Raw genomic sequence first — 21379 nt, forward strand, 5'->3', positions numbered from 1 at the left:
GCAAATACACGGACAGTACTTCAAAGATCGTGTTAACAAAAAATTGTCATTGATTCCAAAAAATAAAAAAATCGAGTTTCTATGCCGAAAGAGCAAGCTTTTCGTTTGCAATTGAAAATCTACTGACTAAAACAAAGAAGTACAGAATGCAACGCCTCATTTCTTCCAAGCAAGAACTAAATACAAAGCGGGACATGGCAAAACCTACAAGATCATCCACAAAAAATAAAGAATCTATAATAATATGTGTTAAATACCGGTTTTTGTCAACACGTTCATTATGTTGGCGATAAGATTCGTCATTCCTGGAGTCTCCTATTATTCACGTTTCGACAATAAAATTTTAAAAAATATTAAATTTCTTTACATGCAGTTTTTGCTGTAGCTGTGTTGTCTTTAGTAATAAGAAATATAAAGCTAAAATTAAAAATAAAAAATATAGTAAAAAGCCAATACAAGAAAACTGTCACAAAACCAGTATCAATTTCGAACCCAGAACAAATATATCTTAACCTGAGAAAGCTGTTTTTTGGGAAATCTGTAAAACCTTTCTCAGATTACAACACAGATATTTATTTTATTATTAGCCACTTGTTTGACTTTCATTTCGGTAAATAGCTTTTGTAAATAATATGGACGAAATCTATATCCTTACTTGATTCCTAGTAACTGATGTTATTTTGTTTAGTTTAGTCTTCTACCACGCAACGTAAAAATAATAACCCGATATTTTCTCATTCCGTATAATCAGATAAAATGTTGACTCTGCACACATCGTCGCAGGTGGAATTCAATTTAGTACGGCTGATGGATAACGAGCCTTTTCCACACTAAAATGTACAATTGTAAAAGTTAGAAACATTTGTTGCTTTTAATAATTTTCTCGCTTTCCCAAATCCACAACCCACGTTGGTAAAAGTTGAAATCAAACAAAATTGCATGTGTTGGAACAATTCAAAGACTAATTTGAACGTTAACATAAAAGTAATTGCGGGAAAATGTTAATTCGCAGGGGATTTAATAAGTGGGTATTTTACCACGATCAAATTTCACCGCCGAATTCAATCACAAAGCAGTACATAAATCATATGATGAGAACGAGTGAAAATGTGTTCAGTGCCAACGCTGCTTTTAGCGAAGTCCCGATTATGAATTAATTGCTACTTAGTACTGGCTTGTTTTAAGTGATGAAATGATTTAATGTCCTAATTGACCGATTTATCTTAATTATTTCATATATTATTACTGTCTAATAAGTAAGTGACATAATTTCCGTGCACTTAACGATATCTTTTTGAGTTATTGATAATAATTAAATGTTGCGTTTTATTTTTTAACTTGAACTCTGAATTAACATCGTAGTTGGGTTTGTGTTAAAACAATATTACTAAGTAACTACTGTGTATATTTTGATGAGACAGCCTGTATACAACAGTTAAAATATATACACCTGCTACACTAATAATAAAAACACAACAAACATAAAAGCCTGAACATAAAACAAACACTCTTGTCCTGTTCCAAACTTTGCTAATTTGATTAGATCTTTAATGAAGTCACTCAGTCGAGATAAAAGAAAAGTTAATTCACCTCTGAAACGCACTTCCCATGAAATTCAGATAGCGTCTATAAAAATCCTCGTTTATATACCGAAATCCACGTTGTGACGTAAATGGGACTTACGTAATGAACACACTGTTGAGGCAGGTCACCGTTGTAGGTCAATGGCAGAATTAACTTTTCTCCGAGGTGGAGTGAAAGTAAAAAATTGCTGTTTTATTGGGTGCACTGTCCTCGTTGCTTTTTCTCATTGTGATTCATGTTATCCCACAATGAATGAACGTAAATGCAACTATTTTTGGATTTTATTGATGACGAACTCTTTACTGTTTCTATTCAGACAACTCAAATGCCGCAAAATCTTGAAGTATTCTTAAAGTGCGGTTTGTAACCTCTGGCCTCTAAAGCAACACTTATTAATTAACCACAAATGTATAATTAAGTTCCGTGTTTCCTACTTCCTTAAATAATAATCTTTGCCAATTTAAAATTTAAATTTTCACATCGATATCGTATTATAAAACCAGGTAACCTTAATCGAGTTACCAGTTGACGGTCGTCAACGTTCGAGTTGTATTAGAGCGAAAATGAAAAACGTCGGACCAATATCGTTGAAAATTGAACGTCACGTAATTAGATTGCGTTCAGCTGATTTATATGTAATAATACCAATCTCTGCCGAAGATTATTGCTGTGTCTTTGAGCTGAAATGAGTTTGCGACGATACCATCAATTTTTATATCCATACCGTGACTGGACTTTTCCAAACGTAACGGGGAACTTTGATCGCAGATTTTCCTATATAAAGGCATTTTATGATGTTTTTAAAACTTTTATACTTTAATGTAGATTCGCTTTTTATTGTATTAAAAAAATGCTATTGATTATAGTATTTTTAAAAACGAGTTAATTTTGTTGTTGACGGTTACCACAATTTACAGTTACAGAGAAATCTCTTACGTTATTTTGTGTGATAGAAACACTAATTACAGTTATTAGCACAAAATTAGCTTCTCTTGATGCTTCTGCGCGATTGCTGCTGTCTGATTATTGGTTACTTTTTGTTTTAAATACACGCACACACTAGAGGTACATGTTTCTATAAAAAATTTCTTTCCCGTATTTTTGGTCTTTAGTAGTACATAGATGTAATTTTGTACATAAATATTTGCCAAATATGTAGCTATATTTTCGTAAACTTGATCTGTCTTTTTATGACAATATTATTGAAAACTGGTAAACATATACAAGATGTTTGCTAAACATGCCGCCAAAAATTCAGGGGGTTATTCCATGAGTTTTTTTGAAATTATTACTCCTTGTATGATTTTCGGAAAAAAGCTTTGTTTCGAAGATACAAAAATTGCTAAAAAACCACCACCAGCTAAGATACATGTGTTCCAACATCTTCTCATTGACTGCGGAACTTTTTCAAAAATGCCGGGGTTGTTTCTTATTGAATTACATTCCTCAATTATCCGATTTGGATCTTCTTCATTTTCCACTGGAATAGTGTACGCAAATGTTTTCAGATGGCTTCATAAATAAAAATCCAGGGGATTTAAATCTGGGGATCGGGCAGGTCATAACCAACGTTCAACTCAAGCAGTGCAGCGATCTTCATTATGTTGCACTACACCTTAAGTACTTATACTTTACTTTTATCTTTCCGTATCTTCGAAACAAGGCGTCTTTCTGAAAATCATTCAAGGACAAAACAATCCTAAAATAATTCATAGAATGTTTAGTAAACACCATGTATACTACTGAGTAAGGAAGTTCCATTAGATGTCCTACATATCAAAACAAGTTTTTTAAACGGTCATAATTCTGTTAACATTTTATTTTTTTGAAACAGATTATGTAACATTTGTTGTGAAGAGTTAAAAATAATCACATTGGGTATATATTAAAATTAAAAATTCTTCACATGGTAAGTTAAATTATAGAATAATGATGTCAACACAACCTGAAAATATTAGAAGTTAGGCAAGCGTGAAAAGTACATAAAAAATAGTAATCAAACAAACTAATAACAAATTAATCAGAGTGGTAATACTCTGAAGCTGAAATATTATTGTTATTAATAGTCTAATAAAAATGGAAAAAAATGAAAAAATGCAATTAAACTTTGTAATCGGTGTTACAAACGTCACCTATTGGCAATTTCATGAAACAAACAGATAATATCCGACATTACTGGATGATTGTTGTAAAATTTTTATGTATTTTAGAAATATCAGGTAGATGATAAAACGCTAACAAAGTAATTTGATGGCGTCATCTCAAAATTTTGCGTAGTAAATACAATTTAAATTTTATAAAATAACACTTTTATAAACTGACTGTTTATGAATTTTTGATTTTTTACCCTAAGTATACAAATTTTTGTATGACAACATTTTGCAATTTAACTTAGAAACGGCAAAAATTCTGAAATCTTGCAAATGTTTTAAGGTTATCTTAGGCATGATGGTAAATCGTTAATCAAAATTTTATTTCCTTAAAATGTGCAAAATATCATGAGCTATACTTGTAGTTTATCAATGCATTCAAATTTCTTAGAATTGGTTATATTGGGTGTGTTTACGACGCAAGTCATATAAGCAAACAACAATATAAGGAAGATGGACAACGAACTCACCCTGATTGCAACGATCTTCCTCGACGATTTCTCTTGATTGAAGGCACCTGGGCCTTTTGTAGATACGAAGAAAAGGCGCTGGGGCCTCTTGCAACAACGAAAATGAAACAACAAACAACAATAACAACGGGCCGCCACGAGATGTTCTCACTTCGACGGTTAACGAACAACGATGAAAATTCGTTACAAAAATGTTTTTAAATTTTCTTCTCCCAGAGGGCGGCTTTCTTGTGTGGGTGGGGATTATCGGCGGGTGGTAGTTAAGGGTAGGCAATAAGGGGGTGGACAGGAATTGCTGCTTGCCTATCTTTCGCAACCATAAACATATGTACGAAACATACCGCCCACCAAAATACGGATCCAGTATTTTATTTACAAGTTACGCTTGCAATGAGCTACAAATACTAAAATTAACTAAGCAGAAAGGAAGAAAAAGACAAAAAAAAGAACAACCAAAACTAATATATATATATAACAGGTTTTAAAGATTCGACATTGGTTTTATTGGTTGGGCAACGGACACAATTTGACAAGGGGCCGTTTCATCGTCCCGTGACTGGTTTTAACCGTGGCAACGCGAACGATAGAGTCAGTTCCAGGGAATAACTCCACGATGCGACCCATCCTCCATTGCAAGGGAGGCGTATTATCGTCCTTGATGAGGACTACCGTACCTATTTCGACATTGTCTACGTGCTTAGAGACTGCCCATTTGCCGCGCTGATACAAGCTATGAAGGTACTCGTTTTTCCACCTACGCCAAAATACTTGTTGCATATGCTGCACTAGTTGCCATCGAGACAACCTTGAAATTTTCAAATGAGATAGGTCGGGGTTTGGAGGCGATGTGAGTGGCTCCATGGTAAGAAAATGACCCGGGGTTAAGGGAGCCAAATCGTTTGGGTCAGAGCTCATATTACAGAGAGGACGCGAGTTGAGCATTGCCTCAATTTGGATTATCAATGTGTTGAACTCTTCTAGAGACATGATCTGGGTGCCAACTACTCTAGATAGATGGGTCTTAACCGACTTAATCCCACTCTCCCAAATGCCTCCAAAGTGAGGTGCCGCGGGGGGATTAAAAGTCCATTGAATCAACTGTGATTCGGCCGCTGTTCTCATCGTCTTTACAAACTCGCGATTTGCCCCGGAAAAATTGGTCCCACAATCACTAAATATGTGTGTACATCGACCACGGCGACTAACAAAACGACGAAGTGCCGCGATAAATGCATCCGTGGACAAACTAGATGCCACTTCCAAGTGTACCGCCTTGGTGGCGAAGCAGATGAATAAGCACAAATATGCCTTTATCACAGTTGCCCCTCTAATCCTAGCAACCGAGACTGAAAAGGGTCCACCGTAATCTACACCAACGCAACTAAAGGGTTTTGCCTCGGATACTCGCATGGCGGGTAGATCGCCCATTTTTGGCTGTGCAGATAAAGGGTGAGCTTTAAAACACCGAACGCAAGAGGACAGCACACGTCGAACTGTGCGCCGAGGGGACAGAATCCATACAATTTGACGAGATAAGTACATGGTTGTATTTATGCCACAATGAAAATTATCTTCATGAATTTGACGAATCAACAAATCTGTAAGGTGATGTTTGCTCGGAAGTAAGGCCGGAAATTTAGAAGCCGACGGCAAAGTTGAATGACGAAGCCGCCCACCTACGCGTAAAATTCCCTTCTCGTCCACAAAAGGTGACAAATTTAACAATCTTTTAGAACAGGGCTCTCTTCTTTGAAGCCTTGACAATTCTTGGGCAAAGACAGTTTTTTGAACCTCGCTTATGAGGTACAAAAGTGACTCAAAGAGTTCTGCCGCCGTCAGCGACAATGAAGAACCTTTCTCCTTTCGCACCGCTCTCCGACAGTAAGCAACAATTCTTTGTATTTTCCTGAGCGAGGAAAACCGACAGACCAACGTTTCACCAATAGTAGGCTCTTTGGTTTGAGCAACAAATAGCTCGATCTTGCGAATTTCTAAGTCTGTGTCGACTGACCCAACAGGTGATTCTTGAGGCCAATACTGTTCGCGAAGTTTCAAGAATGACGGGCCCGCCCACCATAAGGAGCTTGAGACAAAATCCTCCGGCAAGAGCCCGCGTGATGTTACGTCAGCGGGGTTATCGGAAGTAGGTACGTGCCTCCACCAACTAGGTAGTACTCGATCGTGAATGTAAGAAACTCTATTGGCTACAAACACCTTCCAACGACTAGGTGAAGAACGGATCCACGACAACACGATAGACGAATCCGTCCAGGCAAATATGCGACTGAAATTCACTGTGCTTTCCAGTGCCTTTTTAACAAAATCAATCAATTTGGCCAGCAGTACTGCTCCACACAACTCCAGCCTAGGAATGGAGATACATTTCAAAGGCGCGACTTTGGATTTCGCAATCAACAACCGAATTGTTGGTATGCCCTGTGTAATTGTTCTCAGGTAAATTACACAACCGTATCCTCTTTCCGATGCGTCACAAAACCCATGTAACTGACAGTCCGATGTGACAACGAGTGGTACGTGGCGTGGTATCTTTACAGATGATAGAGTGGGAAGTTGCTCTTTTAGATTATTCCACAATTGACTAATCGATATCGGAACCTCTTGATCCCAATCAACACCGGCCTTCCAGAGCAACTGTATAATATATTTTGCCAAAAACGAGACAGGACATAAGAATCCGAGAGGATCATAGATCCGAGCAATTTCCGACAGAATGTTCCTTTTTGTGCAAGGTAAATCATTCGGTTTTACGGAGAATGAAAAGTTATCACATGCAGCATCCCATTGTAACCCTAGTACCTTTAAGGCGACTCGCAAGTCCTTATCAAAATTAGAAGGTTGTAGCTGCTTGTGGCCCTCGGGAATATCCTCCAACAATTCCACACAATTGCTAGCCCACTTTCTCAGCTCGAAACACGCCGAAGACAATAACTGAATTAACTGTGACTTTAATTCCGTTGCCTCTTCTAGTGACTCAGAACAACAGACAAGATCGTCGACGTAAAGATTTTCTCTCAATGCCTTGGAAGCCAAAGGGAACTGTAAGTGGCCCAGGTCTGCCAAGTGCAGCAGGGTCCGGATAGCCAAAAAAGGGGCAGAAGCAACTCCATACGTGACGGTGTTTAACTGGTATGATTGGATTGGGTCCGACGCGTCGAATCGAAAACGGATTAATTGAAAACGTCGATGTTCGGGAGCAATCAAGATTTGTCTGTACATCTGACGAATGTCGCAAGTAAAGGCAACCGGTTTCATTCGAAAAACTAATAATAATTGGGCAATGTCTGCCTGCAGTTTGGGGCCAATGAGAATTGTGTCGTTTAAGGAAATATTATTAGACGCCTTGCAACTGGCGTCGAACACTACGCGAATCTTATTCAGATTCCCTTCGGGTTTGATTATCCCATGATGAGGGATATAAAACGAATCACCCTCAGGGAATTCGTCCGTGAGTAAAGACATGTGATTGGACGTCAAATAATCACGCATGAAGTCCAAATACAGTGCTCGAATGTCGGGTTGTTTACTTAAACGACGTTCAAGAGCAAGAAGTCGTCTATCTGCTATAGCTTTAGAGTCTACAAAACTAGGTACTACGTCGGTTTTAAATGGGAGCGCGACGCCAAATCTACCACCCGGGTCTCGAAAAATACTCTGTCTAAAGATTGCCTCAGCTTGTGAGTCAGATGGTGCAACAATTGTCCTGAATGGGACTTCTTCGACGGACCAAAAATTTTGTACTTCGTCGTTCAATGAGGGCTGGAGCGATATATGTAATGCCTGCATAGATGGTAGCGACATGGATTGAATCGGACCCAGCAAAGCCCACCCAAATATAGTTTTAACCATGGCGGGTGTTGCGGTGTGGTCCACCATGTGGTTGCAGACAATCGCCGAATATACGTCTGCCCCCAACAACACATCAATGGAACCCGGTTTGTACCAGCTGGGATCCGCGAGATCCAGCTCCCGAGAGAACTGAGATTGTGATGGATCTATTAGTGACGCCGGGAGCTTGCCGCAAATACGTGGAAGTACATGGAATTCTAAATCTAGAGTCGGCCGCCGAGATTTACGCGGCCGTATCTGCGTAGATGTAATGTATGATGCATTGGTTATAATTTGGCCTACTCCAGAAATCGATACTGTCGATCTGGTTTTGAGTAGACCCAATTTATTGAGACTGGCACTCTCAATAAAAGACGCCTGGCTACCGGGATCCAACAAAGCGCGCATAGTTTGGAAATTTCCCCATCTATCGCGAATTTCCAACACTATGGTCGCCAACAAGATATTTTTTTTGTAACTCAAGGGACTGACAAGTGAATGAACAATGCAAGAAGTGAGAGACTCTGACGGAGTTCTGTTTGTATCTGCCTCCGTGGTATCAGGTTCCGATGGCGCATGCGAGGTTTTACGAGATTTAAAATGCAATAACGTATGGTGTCGTCCACCACAATCACGGCAGCACCCCTTTGATGGGCATTTACTCACCGCGTGTTCTTCTTTAAGGCAATTAAAACAAGTCCTAGTAGGTTTTATCAATGAATATCGATCAAAAGGCGACGCTTGTACAAATGTTGGACACTTTACGACGTTGTGAGTTTCTGTGCAAAGCGGACATTTTTTTACTGAGTTCGACGTAACAACAAATGACGCCTTGTTGTGACTTTTAGGGCCACTTAAATTAAACGATTTCAGGCGAGCAACTCCTGTGGGATCCGGACAACAATCTAGTACTTTACAATGCGATTCAATAAAGTTTTCTAGATCCTCGCGAGTTGGAAAATCAATCTTTTGAATCCGACATTCGGCCTCAAAAGCCTTCCTAGTATTCACATCTACCTTATCTAACAGAATGCTAAACCACAAAAAATCTTCTAAATTGTCAGCAATTTTTAAAGCTTCCAAAGCCCCGCGATGCTCTTTGAAACTGTCGAGTACTGAGCGAAGTGCTTTTGCAGACTCCCTTGTTAGCTTTGGGATGGACATAATCCCGTGAAAAAATTGAGCTGCCAGTTTGCGTTTGTCGTCATACCGATCGGTTAGAATTCTATATGCTATCGGATAATTATCCTCTGATAATGTTAACGACTTTATCAGATTTAATGCTTCACCGGACAGGCAACTAAGCAAATACTGAAATTTGTCAACGGGGGGTAAGGATTCGTTATTGTGAATTGCCGTATTAAACGTTTGAATGAACGGGTACCATTTCACAAAATCGCCGTCGAAGTTTCGCAACGAGATTTTTGGTAAACGAATATTATTTTGTCTCGTTTGACTATGATCACTAGGAGTGGGAGTATTCAATGCCGAGGACGCGGGAAAAAGTTCACCATATGCGACTCCGGTTTCACAATACAATCGATCAAATTCTTTCCTCACCGCATCTTCGCTTTCAAAATCCGGTTCGGTTAAGCTAGATAGGCAAGAAATAACCGCCGCGTGATATTTTCGAAAATCCTGTACAACTTCCTCAACGCGTTGGTACCGGAATGAAAATAAACCCTTGAGCGTAGTTTGCACTAACGCGGAAGAGGCTACGTCGTGGGTCTCTACCATTTGATTATACGCAAGGGCTCGCATTGCTCTAGCCTCCTTCAGTTTTACAGCCATTACAAATTTCACGGATCTTTTTCAGCACAAAGCAAATTTTACGAACACGTGTTCCGTTTCCGTTAGCACCCTCGTTCAAGGTCAAGCAACCCTACCAATAAAACCAATTCTACTGCACAAAGAAATGAGCGCAAAAGTGTGCACGCGAAATATATGAACAGCTTTTGCAGTGTACCACGAAACAAAACACTGTAAACCATGAGCTAATTAAACTATCCGGCTCGAAGGACCATATGTTTACGACGCAAGTCATATAAGCAAACAACAATATAAGGAAGATGGACAACGGACTCACCCTGATTGCAACGATCTTCCTCGACGATTTCTCTTGATTGAAGGCACCTGGGCCTTTTGTAGATACGAAGAAAAGGCGCTGGGGCCTCTTGCAACAACGAAAATGAAACAACAAACAACAATAACAACGGGCCGCCACGAGATGTTCTCACTTCGACGGTTAACGAACAACGATGAAAATTCGTTACAAAAATGTTTTTAAATTTTCTTCTCCCAGAGGGCGGCTTTCTTGTGTGGGTGGGGATTATCGGCGGGTGGTAGTTAAGGGTAGGCAATAAGGGGGTGGACAGGAATTGCTGCTTGCCTATCTTTCGCAACCATAAACATATGTACGAAACAGGGTGACTCAAAAAAATATTAATGAAGCAATTTATTATCCTATTTTTCCAAAATTAGTATTATAGTGCACCTATGCAATTGATGTATATTTGTGAAAATATTGATGACGTCATTACACAAATTCACTTAAAAAATACACATAAAATGCTTCTTTACCTGTAGTTTAACATTCGATACATACGTTATTTTAACTTATAGAGGTTATCATAAAAAATAAACTTCCCAAAATCAAATTCTATAATTGCTCTAAGAAACTAGACGTGTTTGATTCTATTTCAGGATCGAAGAAAATTTTAACTAAATAATGTTACACCAATTTTTATCAGCTACAAAGGACTGGTTACAGAAAAACAAAATGTTAGAAACATTTTTTATAAAATTTAATTTATAACGTGTTTACATAACCTTTACCAAAAGTAATTAACATTAACAAAATTTCAAAATTAAAAACGTATTTCCGTTTCGGCCATTACGAAAAAATCCCCACATGCTTATAAAAACATTATCTAAATTGAAGCTCCGAAAATGTCTCATTATCGCTTTTTTATCAGAAAAGTCGGAACATTTCAAGTCCAGCGTCAACGTGTTCAACCCAAATTACGAGAAATTTGTAATTCTATCTTTATTTTATTCAGACTTAATGTGCTCAAGGTTTCTCGCCAATGCCAATTGTAATTGATTTTCCAGGATTTAGTAGGTTTACAAGTAAACTCCATTTCCAGTTTTAAATTATAGTTTGTTGTTATCGAAAATATTGTCGTAAGTGCATGAAATCAACAGACTGAAAATTTAAACAGCCCCGCCAACTATCTGCTATCGACTTTTGCCGATTCTTCTCCACTTCTTCTATTGTTAAACAACGATTCTTATGGTTCTATAGAGAATTTATTGTTGAGAGTCGTTAGCTGAGTTCTGGGAAATACGAAAGTTTCGTTATAATAAGAAGCATAGAATGGAAGTAATACACAAGCACGTGATCCTGCTGAATATGTGTACTTGGTGTGAGATATATCCGATTATAAATTCTGTCTGAGAAAACCTAGAAAGGAGAAATCTTCAAAAGGCGTTTACTGGGAAATACATGCGATTTACGTTTTGTAACTATTTATTTCACATGTAAATTCATAAATTCATATCGCTATGTATAATATATGTATGTACATACGTATTAATTCACGAGACTAGTGAGCAAAACAGTAATTTTTTGTTGATACAGAATATTTATTGTAATCTACATATTTTTTGATGTTGCGGTTTAATCTTACTAACAGTGGTATTTCACTCTTTACATGATCTGTGTCTTTCTCTTCCCAGATTTTCTCGTCTCCCATATTCTCCGCACTTGTCAGTTCTTATCAAGTTTATTCAGATGTCTAAACCAGCGGATCTGAGAATGTACAAATTGTTTCCAGGCACTTTTTGCCCCTAATTTGACACTGAGTGTTTCATTTCTGGTTTTATCTAGTCAGGTGTGTCCGCAACTGGTCAGAACTAAAGTTGCACGGTTCTTTAAATAGCATACATTAAAATTATTCGACTATACAAAGTATTTGTTGTTTTTGAGGCACATCACACGACCTTTTCTAAGTAGGACACTATGGCTTTATAAACATAACCATCGTTTATCTTTTATATCTGACATTGCCACGTTATTCTAGTTTTCTTGAATTTTTACTTCCCGAGCGTAAGCAAAGGAAGTATTGTAATCGAGTCCGTCGGCCGACTCTCTACTTTTACGTTTTCTCGATCTTTCATGACCCCTAGAAGACGAAGAAATAGGTCTCCCATTTCCGTCTGTCTGTCCGTCTGTCCGTCTGTCCGTCCGTCTGTCCGTCTGTCCGTCTGTCCGTCCGTCTGTCCGTCTGTCCGTCCGTCTGTCCGTCTGTCCGTCTGTTGTCCCGGATTTTTATTAGACAGATAATCTCCGAAAGTACTCGACCGATTGTTGTGAAATTTTGTACTTATATTAAGAATATCATGTAGATGGTAAAACGCTAACCAAAATTTGTCTAATCATCCCCACCACTAAAGCGATGACGTCACTTCAAAATTGTACATAGTAAATGGGTTTTCAATTGTATAAAATAACATAGTCCTACACATGTAGTTTACAACTCTGAATCGACTTTTCACCAGAAACGTCCAGATTTTTGGAAAAAAAATCAAAATTATAAAACAACATTTTGAAATTTAATTTTTAATCTGCTAACCAGAATGCTTTGAAATGTTGCAGATGTTTTAAGGCTATAAAGAGCATCATAAATCTTTAGTCAAAAAATATTTGCTTATCCCCTCCAAAAACTTGATGACGTCAGCTCAAAAGTTTGTGGAATAAATCATATCTAAAATGTACAAAATATGATGAGTCTGTACTTGTGATCTATCACTCCATTCATATTTTTTGGATTTGCATATACAGGGTGACTCAAAAAAATTAATGAATGCGTAAATATATTTTATTGATTTAATCAGGAACTACAAAACCGAATGCTCTAAAATCTTGCAGATGTTTTAAGGTCATAAAGAGCATAATAAATGTTTAGTCAAAATATATTTGCTTATCCCCTCCAAAAACTTGATGACGTCAGCTCGAAAATTTGCCGAATAAATCATATCTAAAATGTACAAAATATGATGAGCCTGTACTTGTCATTTATCACTCCATTCATATTTTTGGATTTGCATATGCAGGGTGACTCAAAAAAATTAATGAAGGCGTGAATTTATTTTATCGATTTAATCAGGAATTACAAAACCGAATGCTTTGAAATCTTGGGAATATTCTAAAGTTATTATAAGCATGGTAAACTTTTGTTCAAAATGTATTTGTTCATCCCTCCTAAAAAAATTGATGACGTCACCCTTAAATTTTGCTGAATAAATCCTATCTAAAATGCAAAAAATATGATGAGTTTGTACTTGTGATTTATCATTCCATTCATATTTTTTAGATTTTCTTAAGAGGTGGTTCAAAAAAATTAATGAAGTCAATTTATTTTATTGATTAAATTAAAGGCAACACTTATTATTAGTATTACACCCCAACCAACCCAATTTGGTAGACAAAAAATTTGTTAAAGGAAAAACTCGGTTGAAACATAAGGGTAGCATGCTTATTTACATCGACTTTAACATTACAGACCTGCATTTGTTTTATGCGTTCACTTGGTTCCGCGAATGTGAAATATACATGTTTATAATCAACCAATTGTGAATTTCACCGTCAAGAATTAAAATAAAACCCAATGTTTTATATAATAAGCGGAAGTCGAAGCAATAAAACCGATGGTCGTTTTGTTTACAGTTTCTCTGTTTGACTCTCAAGTATGCTGTTACGCCTGTCATCTTAAATTAGGAATGTTCATACATACACGATTTTCAGCTGCCTGGGATACGTATACGTGAGTAAATTGTTTCGTTATTTTATTGATTATTACAAATCAATATTCAAAACGACCCAATTCATTTTCCCGAAAATTTGAGAATATAATAATTTTATTCTTAGTATTACACTACATCTATCCCAAACTGATATACGTGTCCTTGCAAAAATGTTGATGACGTCATCGCAATTTTTTTTTAAATTCCCACTACAAAAATGTAATGAGAAAAAACACAATAGGCATGCAGTCGTCAAGTTTCCGACAGCGAGGGAAGTACTGTCTAAACTCTTTAGACCAATTTTTTGCAGTGCAAGAGTGGAGATAAACAGAGGGACGCCCTTGTACTATCCATGAAATCAAATCTTAATATACAGAGTGTTTATGAAAAAATTCTAAAACGTTACAATTTTCAAATAGAGATATTTCAGTTTTTTCAAGTTCTATTTAATTAGTGCATCTTACTATATTTTTTGTTTTCTTTGTTTCAGTATGTCGTTGTGTCTTTTAAAAAAGTGCAAAAGCGCAATAACTATCAACTTCCGATATAGAAAACATTGTACAAAAATGAAAGACAACAAAAACAAAATAAGATACACTAATAAAATAGTGTTCTATTTCAAAACAGATTTTAAAAAACACCCTACTGCGATTATTTGTGAATCCTTCCACTGCTAACAAAATTCCAGGAAATTTGAATAACGTATTGAATTCTCATTGGAATTTTAAAGATAAACTCTAGCTATAAAGCCTAAAAAGATGTCAACCAGAATATGAAAAAATATATGGCATAATCCACTTGAAAAAAGTGAAAAAACTAAAATGTGTGTTACGTTTTAGAAACAAAATACCCTTTGTACAACTTTGGTCTTTGACTTTTTTTTTATCTCTAATAATTAGCGACATATCGAGTGACCGTATGCTATATATAATCTTATTATTAATGTTTATTTTTGTACAATCCCTTTTTAATGTTATCAGTAGATATTTGTATTGTCATTTGCTCAACATTCGGATTTTCAAACTTTTTAATTTTTGCTGTCACTACTATTTTGAAAGAGACTCCTGATGAAATTTATTTAAGAATGAAGTTAAAACTTTTTGAAATTTAATTTTGAAAATAATATAGATACAAGTTACACTACCTATCCGATGATCAATATCGATTGTAATCGCGTAAAAAATATGTTTTTTTGTTGTACCTCCTGCTCACTGGTTTTGCATACGGCTCTAACGGCCAGAAACCAAAAATTGCCTGACTAGTCCAGCAAAAATATAGAGATTTTTTATGATTATCGATATCGGTTGGTATTATCGCTTGTCATTCTGTCACTGAAAAGTGGGTTATCTGCGCATGTTTCTGCAACAAAGCAAAATTTTTCGAAGTTTTGAACTAGAATAACCAATTTAAGGTAACTATTAAAATGCTTTTTTAAGAATAAATAAAGTAAATGCGTGTAATGCAAAAAAATTATGAAAAATAGTACAATTTACGAAGAGAAAGTGGTAACAATAATAATCATAATCATGAACTTCATTCCGACGAACATTAGTGATATGATACAATTATTATAAAGTTTAAAACATGTAGCTAATGGACAATTAAAGTGGTGAAAATAATTTAGAAGTCAAGACTCTGGTTTGTTGTGCCTCGAAAAATTAATCAATTGATGTTTATAGGAGTGGAAAAGGGGTCAACCACGTTGTTAGTGTAAATATTTGAACTTACAGTGCCCTCACACACGGCAAATGCATTCAGAACGACAAGTGCCACTTTCCCAGCAAATGCCAAAGCGAATATTTTAGGACTGAAACGACATAGGGGATGGAAATTCTTCTTAGTTACAGAGGGTTATGCAGAAAATTCTATAAAAACAAAATAAAATTCTACAAAAATAATAAACAGAGGGTAAAACAACAATGCTAGTCCTGGTTCATCATTCGACGTCAGAGCCAACTCGTAGACACAATTTAAAAGTAATGACGAGTGATATATTAGCATGTAATAATATTAATGTTAATAATACTTTTGTTGAAAAATGATTACAAATCCTGAAAATGGTATTATCAAGTTATATTTAATAATATTTGTTCAAATTGTACGTTTCATTTTCGTTTTCATTATTTTATAATATTGTAAAAAATGTATCTATCTAAATCGATATATTTTTATATTATATATTGAGGTACGGAATTTTTTAATGATTTTTCTCGAACTTGGACTTGTGAATTTAATAATGTTTAACGTGCTGTATACATAATCTTTTATAACACACACTACCCCAGCACCCTTTCATTCGAAAATAATAATATCACATTCTTTTAATTTTTTAGTGTCATATTTTTTGGTTCCCGTTAAAGCAATCAGCGTTTATTAACAGTTCCAAAATACCTAATACTTTTCCTCTTAAATTTCGTATGTCTCGTATTCCAATTTTCACCTATTTATTCTCAACCATTTTCTTTCCAAAAATTACTTCCAAGAATAATTTTTATCTCTTTCTAATGCCAGATCTGCCTCGAATGTTTTCCTTTGTCTTAGTGTTTTTTGTCACCTATTCCTTTCTTGTTTCATTATCATGTTTCTTTAGACAATTTCCAATTCTCACAACGATATTGTTCCATAAACTGACAATAGTTACACATAAATATGGCTATTCAGACAATACATGTTATTAATTACTTCACGTAAATAAATCAAGTGTTAATTGTTATTATTATCATGGACTTCACCAGCTTGATTCCGTTTAACACATCTGCGCCACGGATATTGCGAAACACGTGCTTGATCGAGAGCTTTAATTTTAGTACAATAAGTTCTTCTCCTTTTTAGACGTTTATTCCCAACCCACGGAACTACCGAATCGGAAAATCATTTACAGATTAATGGTCTCACGTGTGAGGAATATCAGTCAAAACCATAGAAATGTTTTCATCCGGAAATGTGGCGTATTTCTCTGCCCAAGCTTATAAATTATTAATACATCTTTTTGTTCAACCTTCTGGCTCGTTCGTATCATTGGATGGTGCGACAAAAATCTAATACTTACATAATACTCGTCTGAAGCTCGTTACGACCATGGCTCTAGCTCTTTTAAATTGTCACAAAAAAATTAAATTTAACTCTCATTCATTAAAAAGGGAGTGATGGGTTTTTTTAATTTTTCGTTTGAATACATATTTTCTTGGAGATGCACAGGTATAATAATTTACATTAAAATATAATTATTTACGTGTTTATTTTTTGTTTGAGAAGTAAAATTCTTTTGTTTTGCAAGTGTCGTTTTTCAGACGGTCATGAATATTCATGTACTTCCACCGACGCAGCCAATTCTTTTCAGGCTGGCTTTGAAGAATTCTTTCTGTGTTTTTACGAACTGATTTCTTGCTGCTTAGCTTCATTAAAGCACTGAAAATGGATGTCTTATTGCGATTTCGTTGTTACCTTAATGAATTCTAGTCTCAGAAACCACATCAAAATAATTTGTTCTACCTACGTGTGTTTGAATTTTTTCGTAATCCCATAGTGTTATTTCAATTTTACGGAACTCAAATGACAAATGAAAAGTCATCCATAACGGCCACCAGCCATTAAGGGGTATAACGCCAGACGGCTGTTACGCTTTTATAATGATAATGATAATTATAACCCTTCATCGAACAAAATCTAAATTTATTTACTGTATTTTCCTTAATTTGTTTCATGTTTTACAGAAATGCGTACAAGCCACGAAAAAACTATATTGTGTTTGGAAACTGATCCATGGTAACGAAACCCAAAATATGGCACGCTATTTTTTAGAATTTTTTTTTTCGGATATATGTATGGGATTACGAAAAAAATTGAACTACACAAGGTCGAAACGCAAATAACGGACTCGGTTGCCCGTTTTCGGCCTTGTATATACTATTTTTTTCTTTTAGATTGCGTTTTAAGTAAAGTGTATTTGTTCCATATTTGACAGTATTTTTGGGTATTATATGTATGCATTTCTAGACTTTTCGAGTAGTGAGTTATTTTATAATTGAAACAATTTTTCATTTTCTACAGATTTTTTTTTTGCTTCATTGTAATTATATGTACATCTTACAATAAACGCCAACACAAGTGTGGGTAGTTTTCAGGCCAAAATTTATGTGTATTAGGTAAGTAATTTTTGTTTACATTTGTCTTACAATTTTATTATGGTCTAAGTTAATGCGACTTCATTCAAACATTTCAAATACACATTTTTTGTACCTCACAGTTCATTTTTTTCAATTCCATTAAAACTTTTTATGGTGAAATGTCAAAAGACGGGTATAATGTAAGAAAGCACTGCCATTTCAGAATTTTTCTTAGAAGGATATTTAATTAATGAAACGTCCCACATGTAAAAACGTTACCATGGTCCAAAAGTTCGCACAATGAATGACGCTTTCAAAATAAAATCAAACTTTTACGATTAATACATCGTTTCGAGTCTGTGGTCAATTAACCATTTTATTCCCACTTACTACGTTGCCGATTTTTTTTCCAAAGAGAAACTTGAATCACACTTACATATTTGTTCCGAAGGAACTTTAAAACAAATCTTTAACTTTATTTGCAGCTGTATTTTGTATTTTACAAAATGGAGTTATTAGTTACACAAAAGTATATTAATTTTTAAAGTTTGTCCCATAATTCTAATTTTATGTATTTTCTTATTACTGTTATTATTATTACTATTCAAGAGACTAACTGCCCATTCACAATGGACATAAGACATAAGAACGAGCGCATAACCTAATTTACGTTTTTAGTTTGTGTCTGGCTTATGCTTATCTACGTTCACAGTGGACATAGTGAACTCTGTAAGAGTTGTTAAACTGCGCAAACGCAGAACGGAATAACTCCCGGCTAAACAGAGAAACGGCTAACCTCAAACTGAGTCAATCAAAATATCTAACCTACAATTTCGTACGATATTCGAACTTGACAACTCGCAGTACAGAACAGACTCGCAGTGTGAAACTTTGATTATAATATATATAATATAATCAAAGGTGTGAAGTGCCAAGTGCCAACTGTCAAAGGGAATTCAATAGCAGCATTCAAAAGTCCCTAGATTTTAACATAATTTTGACATAATTCGTGCACAAAGTTGAACTTATTTCAACTTTGTGTACGCAGACAAGGATTACATAAAACGTTCATAAGCATAAGAATTACGTTCGTCCACTGTGAACAGGGGTACACGTTTTCCATCGTTTCAACTTTATGTATTTATGTAAGCTTTATGTACTTGTTATGCCTTATGTCCATTGTGAATGGGCAGTTAAAGTAACGATCAAAAAGTTTTCAGATTATGGTAGGCTTGCATGATGAAATGTCTGGTTTAAAAGGTGAAAACTGCGATGGACGATTCCATGTCGGCAAAAGGTTCATTTTAAATTCACCGCTCGTTAAACATTAAACTTACGCTTTCTCGACTTTTCACGACCCCTACAAGACGAAGAAATAGGTCTGCCGTTTCCGTCTGTCTGTCTGTCCGTCTGTCCGTCTGTCCGGATTTTTATTAGACAGATAATCTTCGAAAGTACTGGGCCGATTGTTGTCAAATTTTGTATTTATGTTAGGAATATCATGTAGATGGTAAAACGCTAACCAAAATTTCTCTAATCACCCCCACGACTAATGCGATGACGTCACTTCAAAATTGTACATAGCAAATGGGTTATAAATTGTATTAAATAACATAGTCCTAAAGATGTAGTTAGAGTTTTTACCCAAAACGTCCAGATTTTTGGAAAAAAAAATGAAAATTATAAAACTACACTTTGCAATTTAATTTTGAATCTGCTAAACCGAATGCTTTGAAATCTTGCACATATTATAATATTATAAAGAGCATAATAAGTTTTTAGTCAAAATATATTTGCTTATCCCCTCCAAAAAACTGATGACGTCAGCTCAAAAGTTTGCGGAATAAATCTTATCTAAAGTATACAAAATATGATGAGTATGTACTTGTAAATCATCACTCCATTCATATTTTTTGGATTTGCATATACAGGATAACTCAAAAAAATTAATGAATGCCTAAAATTTATTTTATTGATTTAATCAGGAACTACAACACCAAATGCTTTGAAATCTTGGAGATACTTTAAAGTTATCATAAGCATGCTAAATTTTTGATCAAAATGTATTTGCTCATCCCCCCTAAAAAATTGATGAGGTCACCCCAAAATTTTGTTGAATTAATCCTATCTAAAATGTACAAAATATGATGAGTCTGTACTTGTGGTTTATCATTCCATTAATATTTTTTGGATTTGCGTATACAGGGTGACTCAAAAAAAATTGTCATTGTATTTCAGGAGCGAGGGAAGTTCTGTCGAAACAACTTTTAACATTTTTTTAACTTTTTTTTTTTATTTAATTGTCAATAACATATCATTAAGTGGCCTTTTTTTATATGTAAAATTACGTTTCCATTTAAATGAAGTCCTTTTCAGGTAGTGTTTCCGTGCCTGCTATTCTAAAGAGGTTCCGAGTACAATAGATTTGAAGGAGGGTTCAATCCACCCCGAAAGGTAGCTTTATAAAGGAAAAAAAATCTTAATATAATGGTAAATTTTGTAGAAACGTCAACGTTCCTTATTTTATTTAATTAAATTAATATTAGGTCTTCTATAAGATTCTTCTCATTCTGCCCTGTATATTATCGAACACTCATCGTCATTTCAACAGCCCCCTTCTAAATGGCCTGAGGTTGTATATTTGTGTAATGTTCAACACCTTTTTTCACGATTTCTGTAATAAAAACATTAGGAGCAAGCTTTTATATGTATGAGTAGCTACTTAGAATCTAAGAACTCACGCGTATAAGTATAAAAAAAATTTGGTTACTTCATTTTGGTCATTATTATTTTTTTTTGGCTGTCATATCATGTATTTTTTATTCACTTGTATAGTTTTTACTTCCCGAGCGTAAGCAAAGGAAGTATTGTAATCGAGTCCGTCGGCCGACTCTCTACTTTTACGTTTTCTCGATCTTTCATGACCCCTAGAAGACGAAGAAATAGGTCTCCCATTTCCGTCTGTCTGTCCGTCTGTCCGTCCGTCTGTCCGTCCGTCTGTCCGTCCGTCTGTCCGTCTGTCCGTCTGTTGTCCCGGATTTTATTAGACAGATAATCTCCGAAAGTACTCGACCGATTGTTGTGAAATTTTGTACTTATATTAAGAATATCATGTAGATGGTAAAACGCTAACCAAAATTTGTCTAATCATTCCCACCACTAATGCGATGACGTCACTTCAAAATTGTACATAGTAAATGGGTTTTCAATTGTATAAAATAACATAGTCCTACACATGTAGTTTACAACTCTGAATCGACTTTTCACCCGAAACGTCCAGATTTTTGAAAAAAAAATCAAAATTATAAAACAACATTTTGAAATTTAATTTTTAATCTGCTAACCAGAATGCTTTGAAATGTTGCAGATGTTTTAAGGCTATAAAGAGCATCATAAATCTTTAGTCAAAAAATATTTG

General features: G+C 35.5%; 2 protein-coding genes across 9 annotated transcripts in view; one reads left to right on the plus strand and one right to left on the minus strand.

Annotated features, from left to right (window-relative positions):
* The window catches only part of LOC135134331 (mesotocin receptor-like), a 211768-nt gene that overhangs the window by 98972 nt on the left and 91417 nt on the right, over positions 1-21379 (plus strand). The window contains exon 1 of one of the 8 annotated variants that reach the window (XM_064062976.1): positions 13856-13875. The exons of the other annotated variants lie outside the window; for them this stretch is intronic. The gene's annotated coding sequence lies outside the window, so the exon portion shown is untranslated. Of the gene's footprint in view, positions 1-13855; positions 13876-21379 lie in introns of those variants that run through there. 8 annotated transcript variants of the gene reach the window in all.
* LOC135133996 (uncharacterized) lies at positions 4706-9841 on the minus strand. The gene has a single exon (XM_064062562.1). The coding sequence runs from the start codon at positions 9839-9841 to the stop codon at positions 4706-4708; it is 5136 nt and encodes a 1711-aa protein (XP_063918632.1).

Source organism: Zophobas morio, unplaced genomic scaffold (genome assembly GCF_036711695.1).
Source record: "Zophobas morio isolate AGI-343-1 ecotype UQ-CSIRO unplaced genomic scaffold, CSIRO_AGI_Zmor_V1 ptg000023l, whole genome shotgun sequence".
Lineage (NCBI taxonomy): Eukaryota > Metazoa > Arthropoda > Insecta > Coleoptera > Tenebrionidae > Zophobas > Zophobas morio.

What these genes read in the sequence shown, in the direction of transcription:
- LOC135133996 (XM_064062562.1), bottom strand. Translation starts at nt 9,841, where the DNA reads ATGGCTGTAAAACTGAAGGAGGCTAGAGCAATGCGAGCCCTTGCGTAT.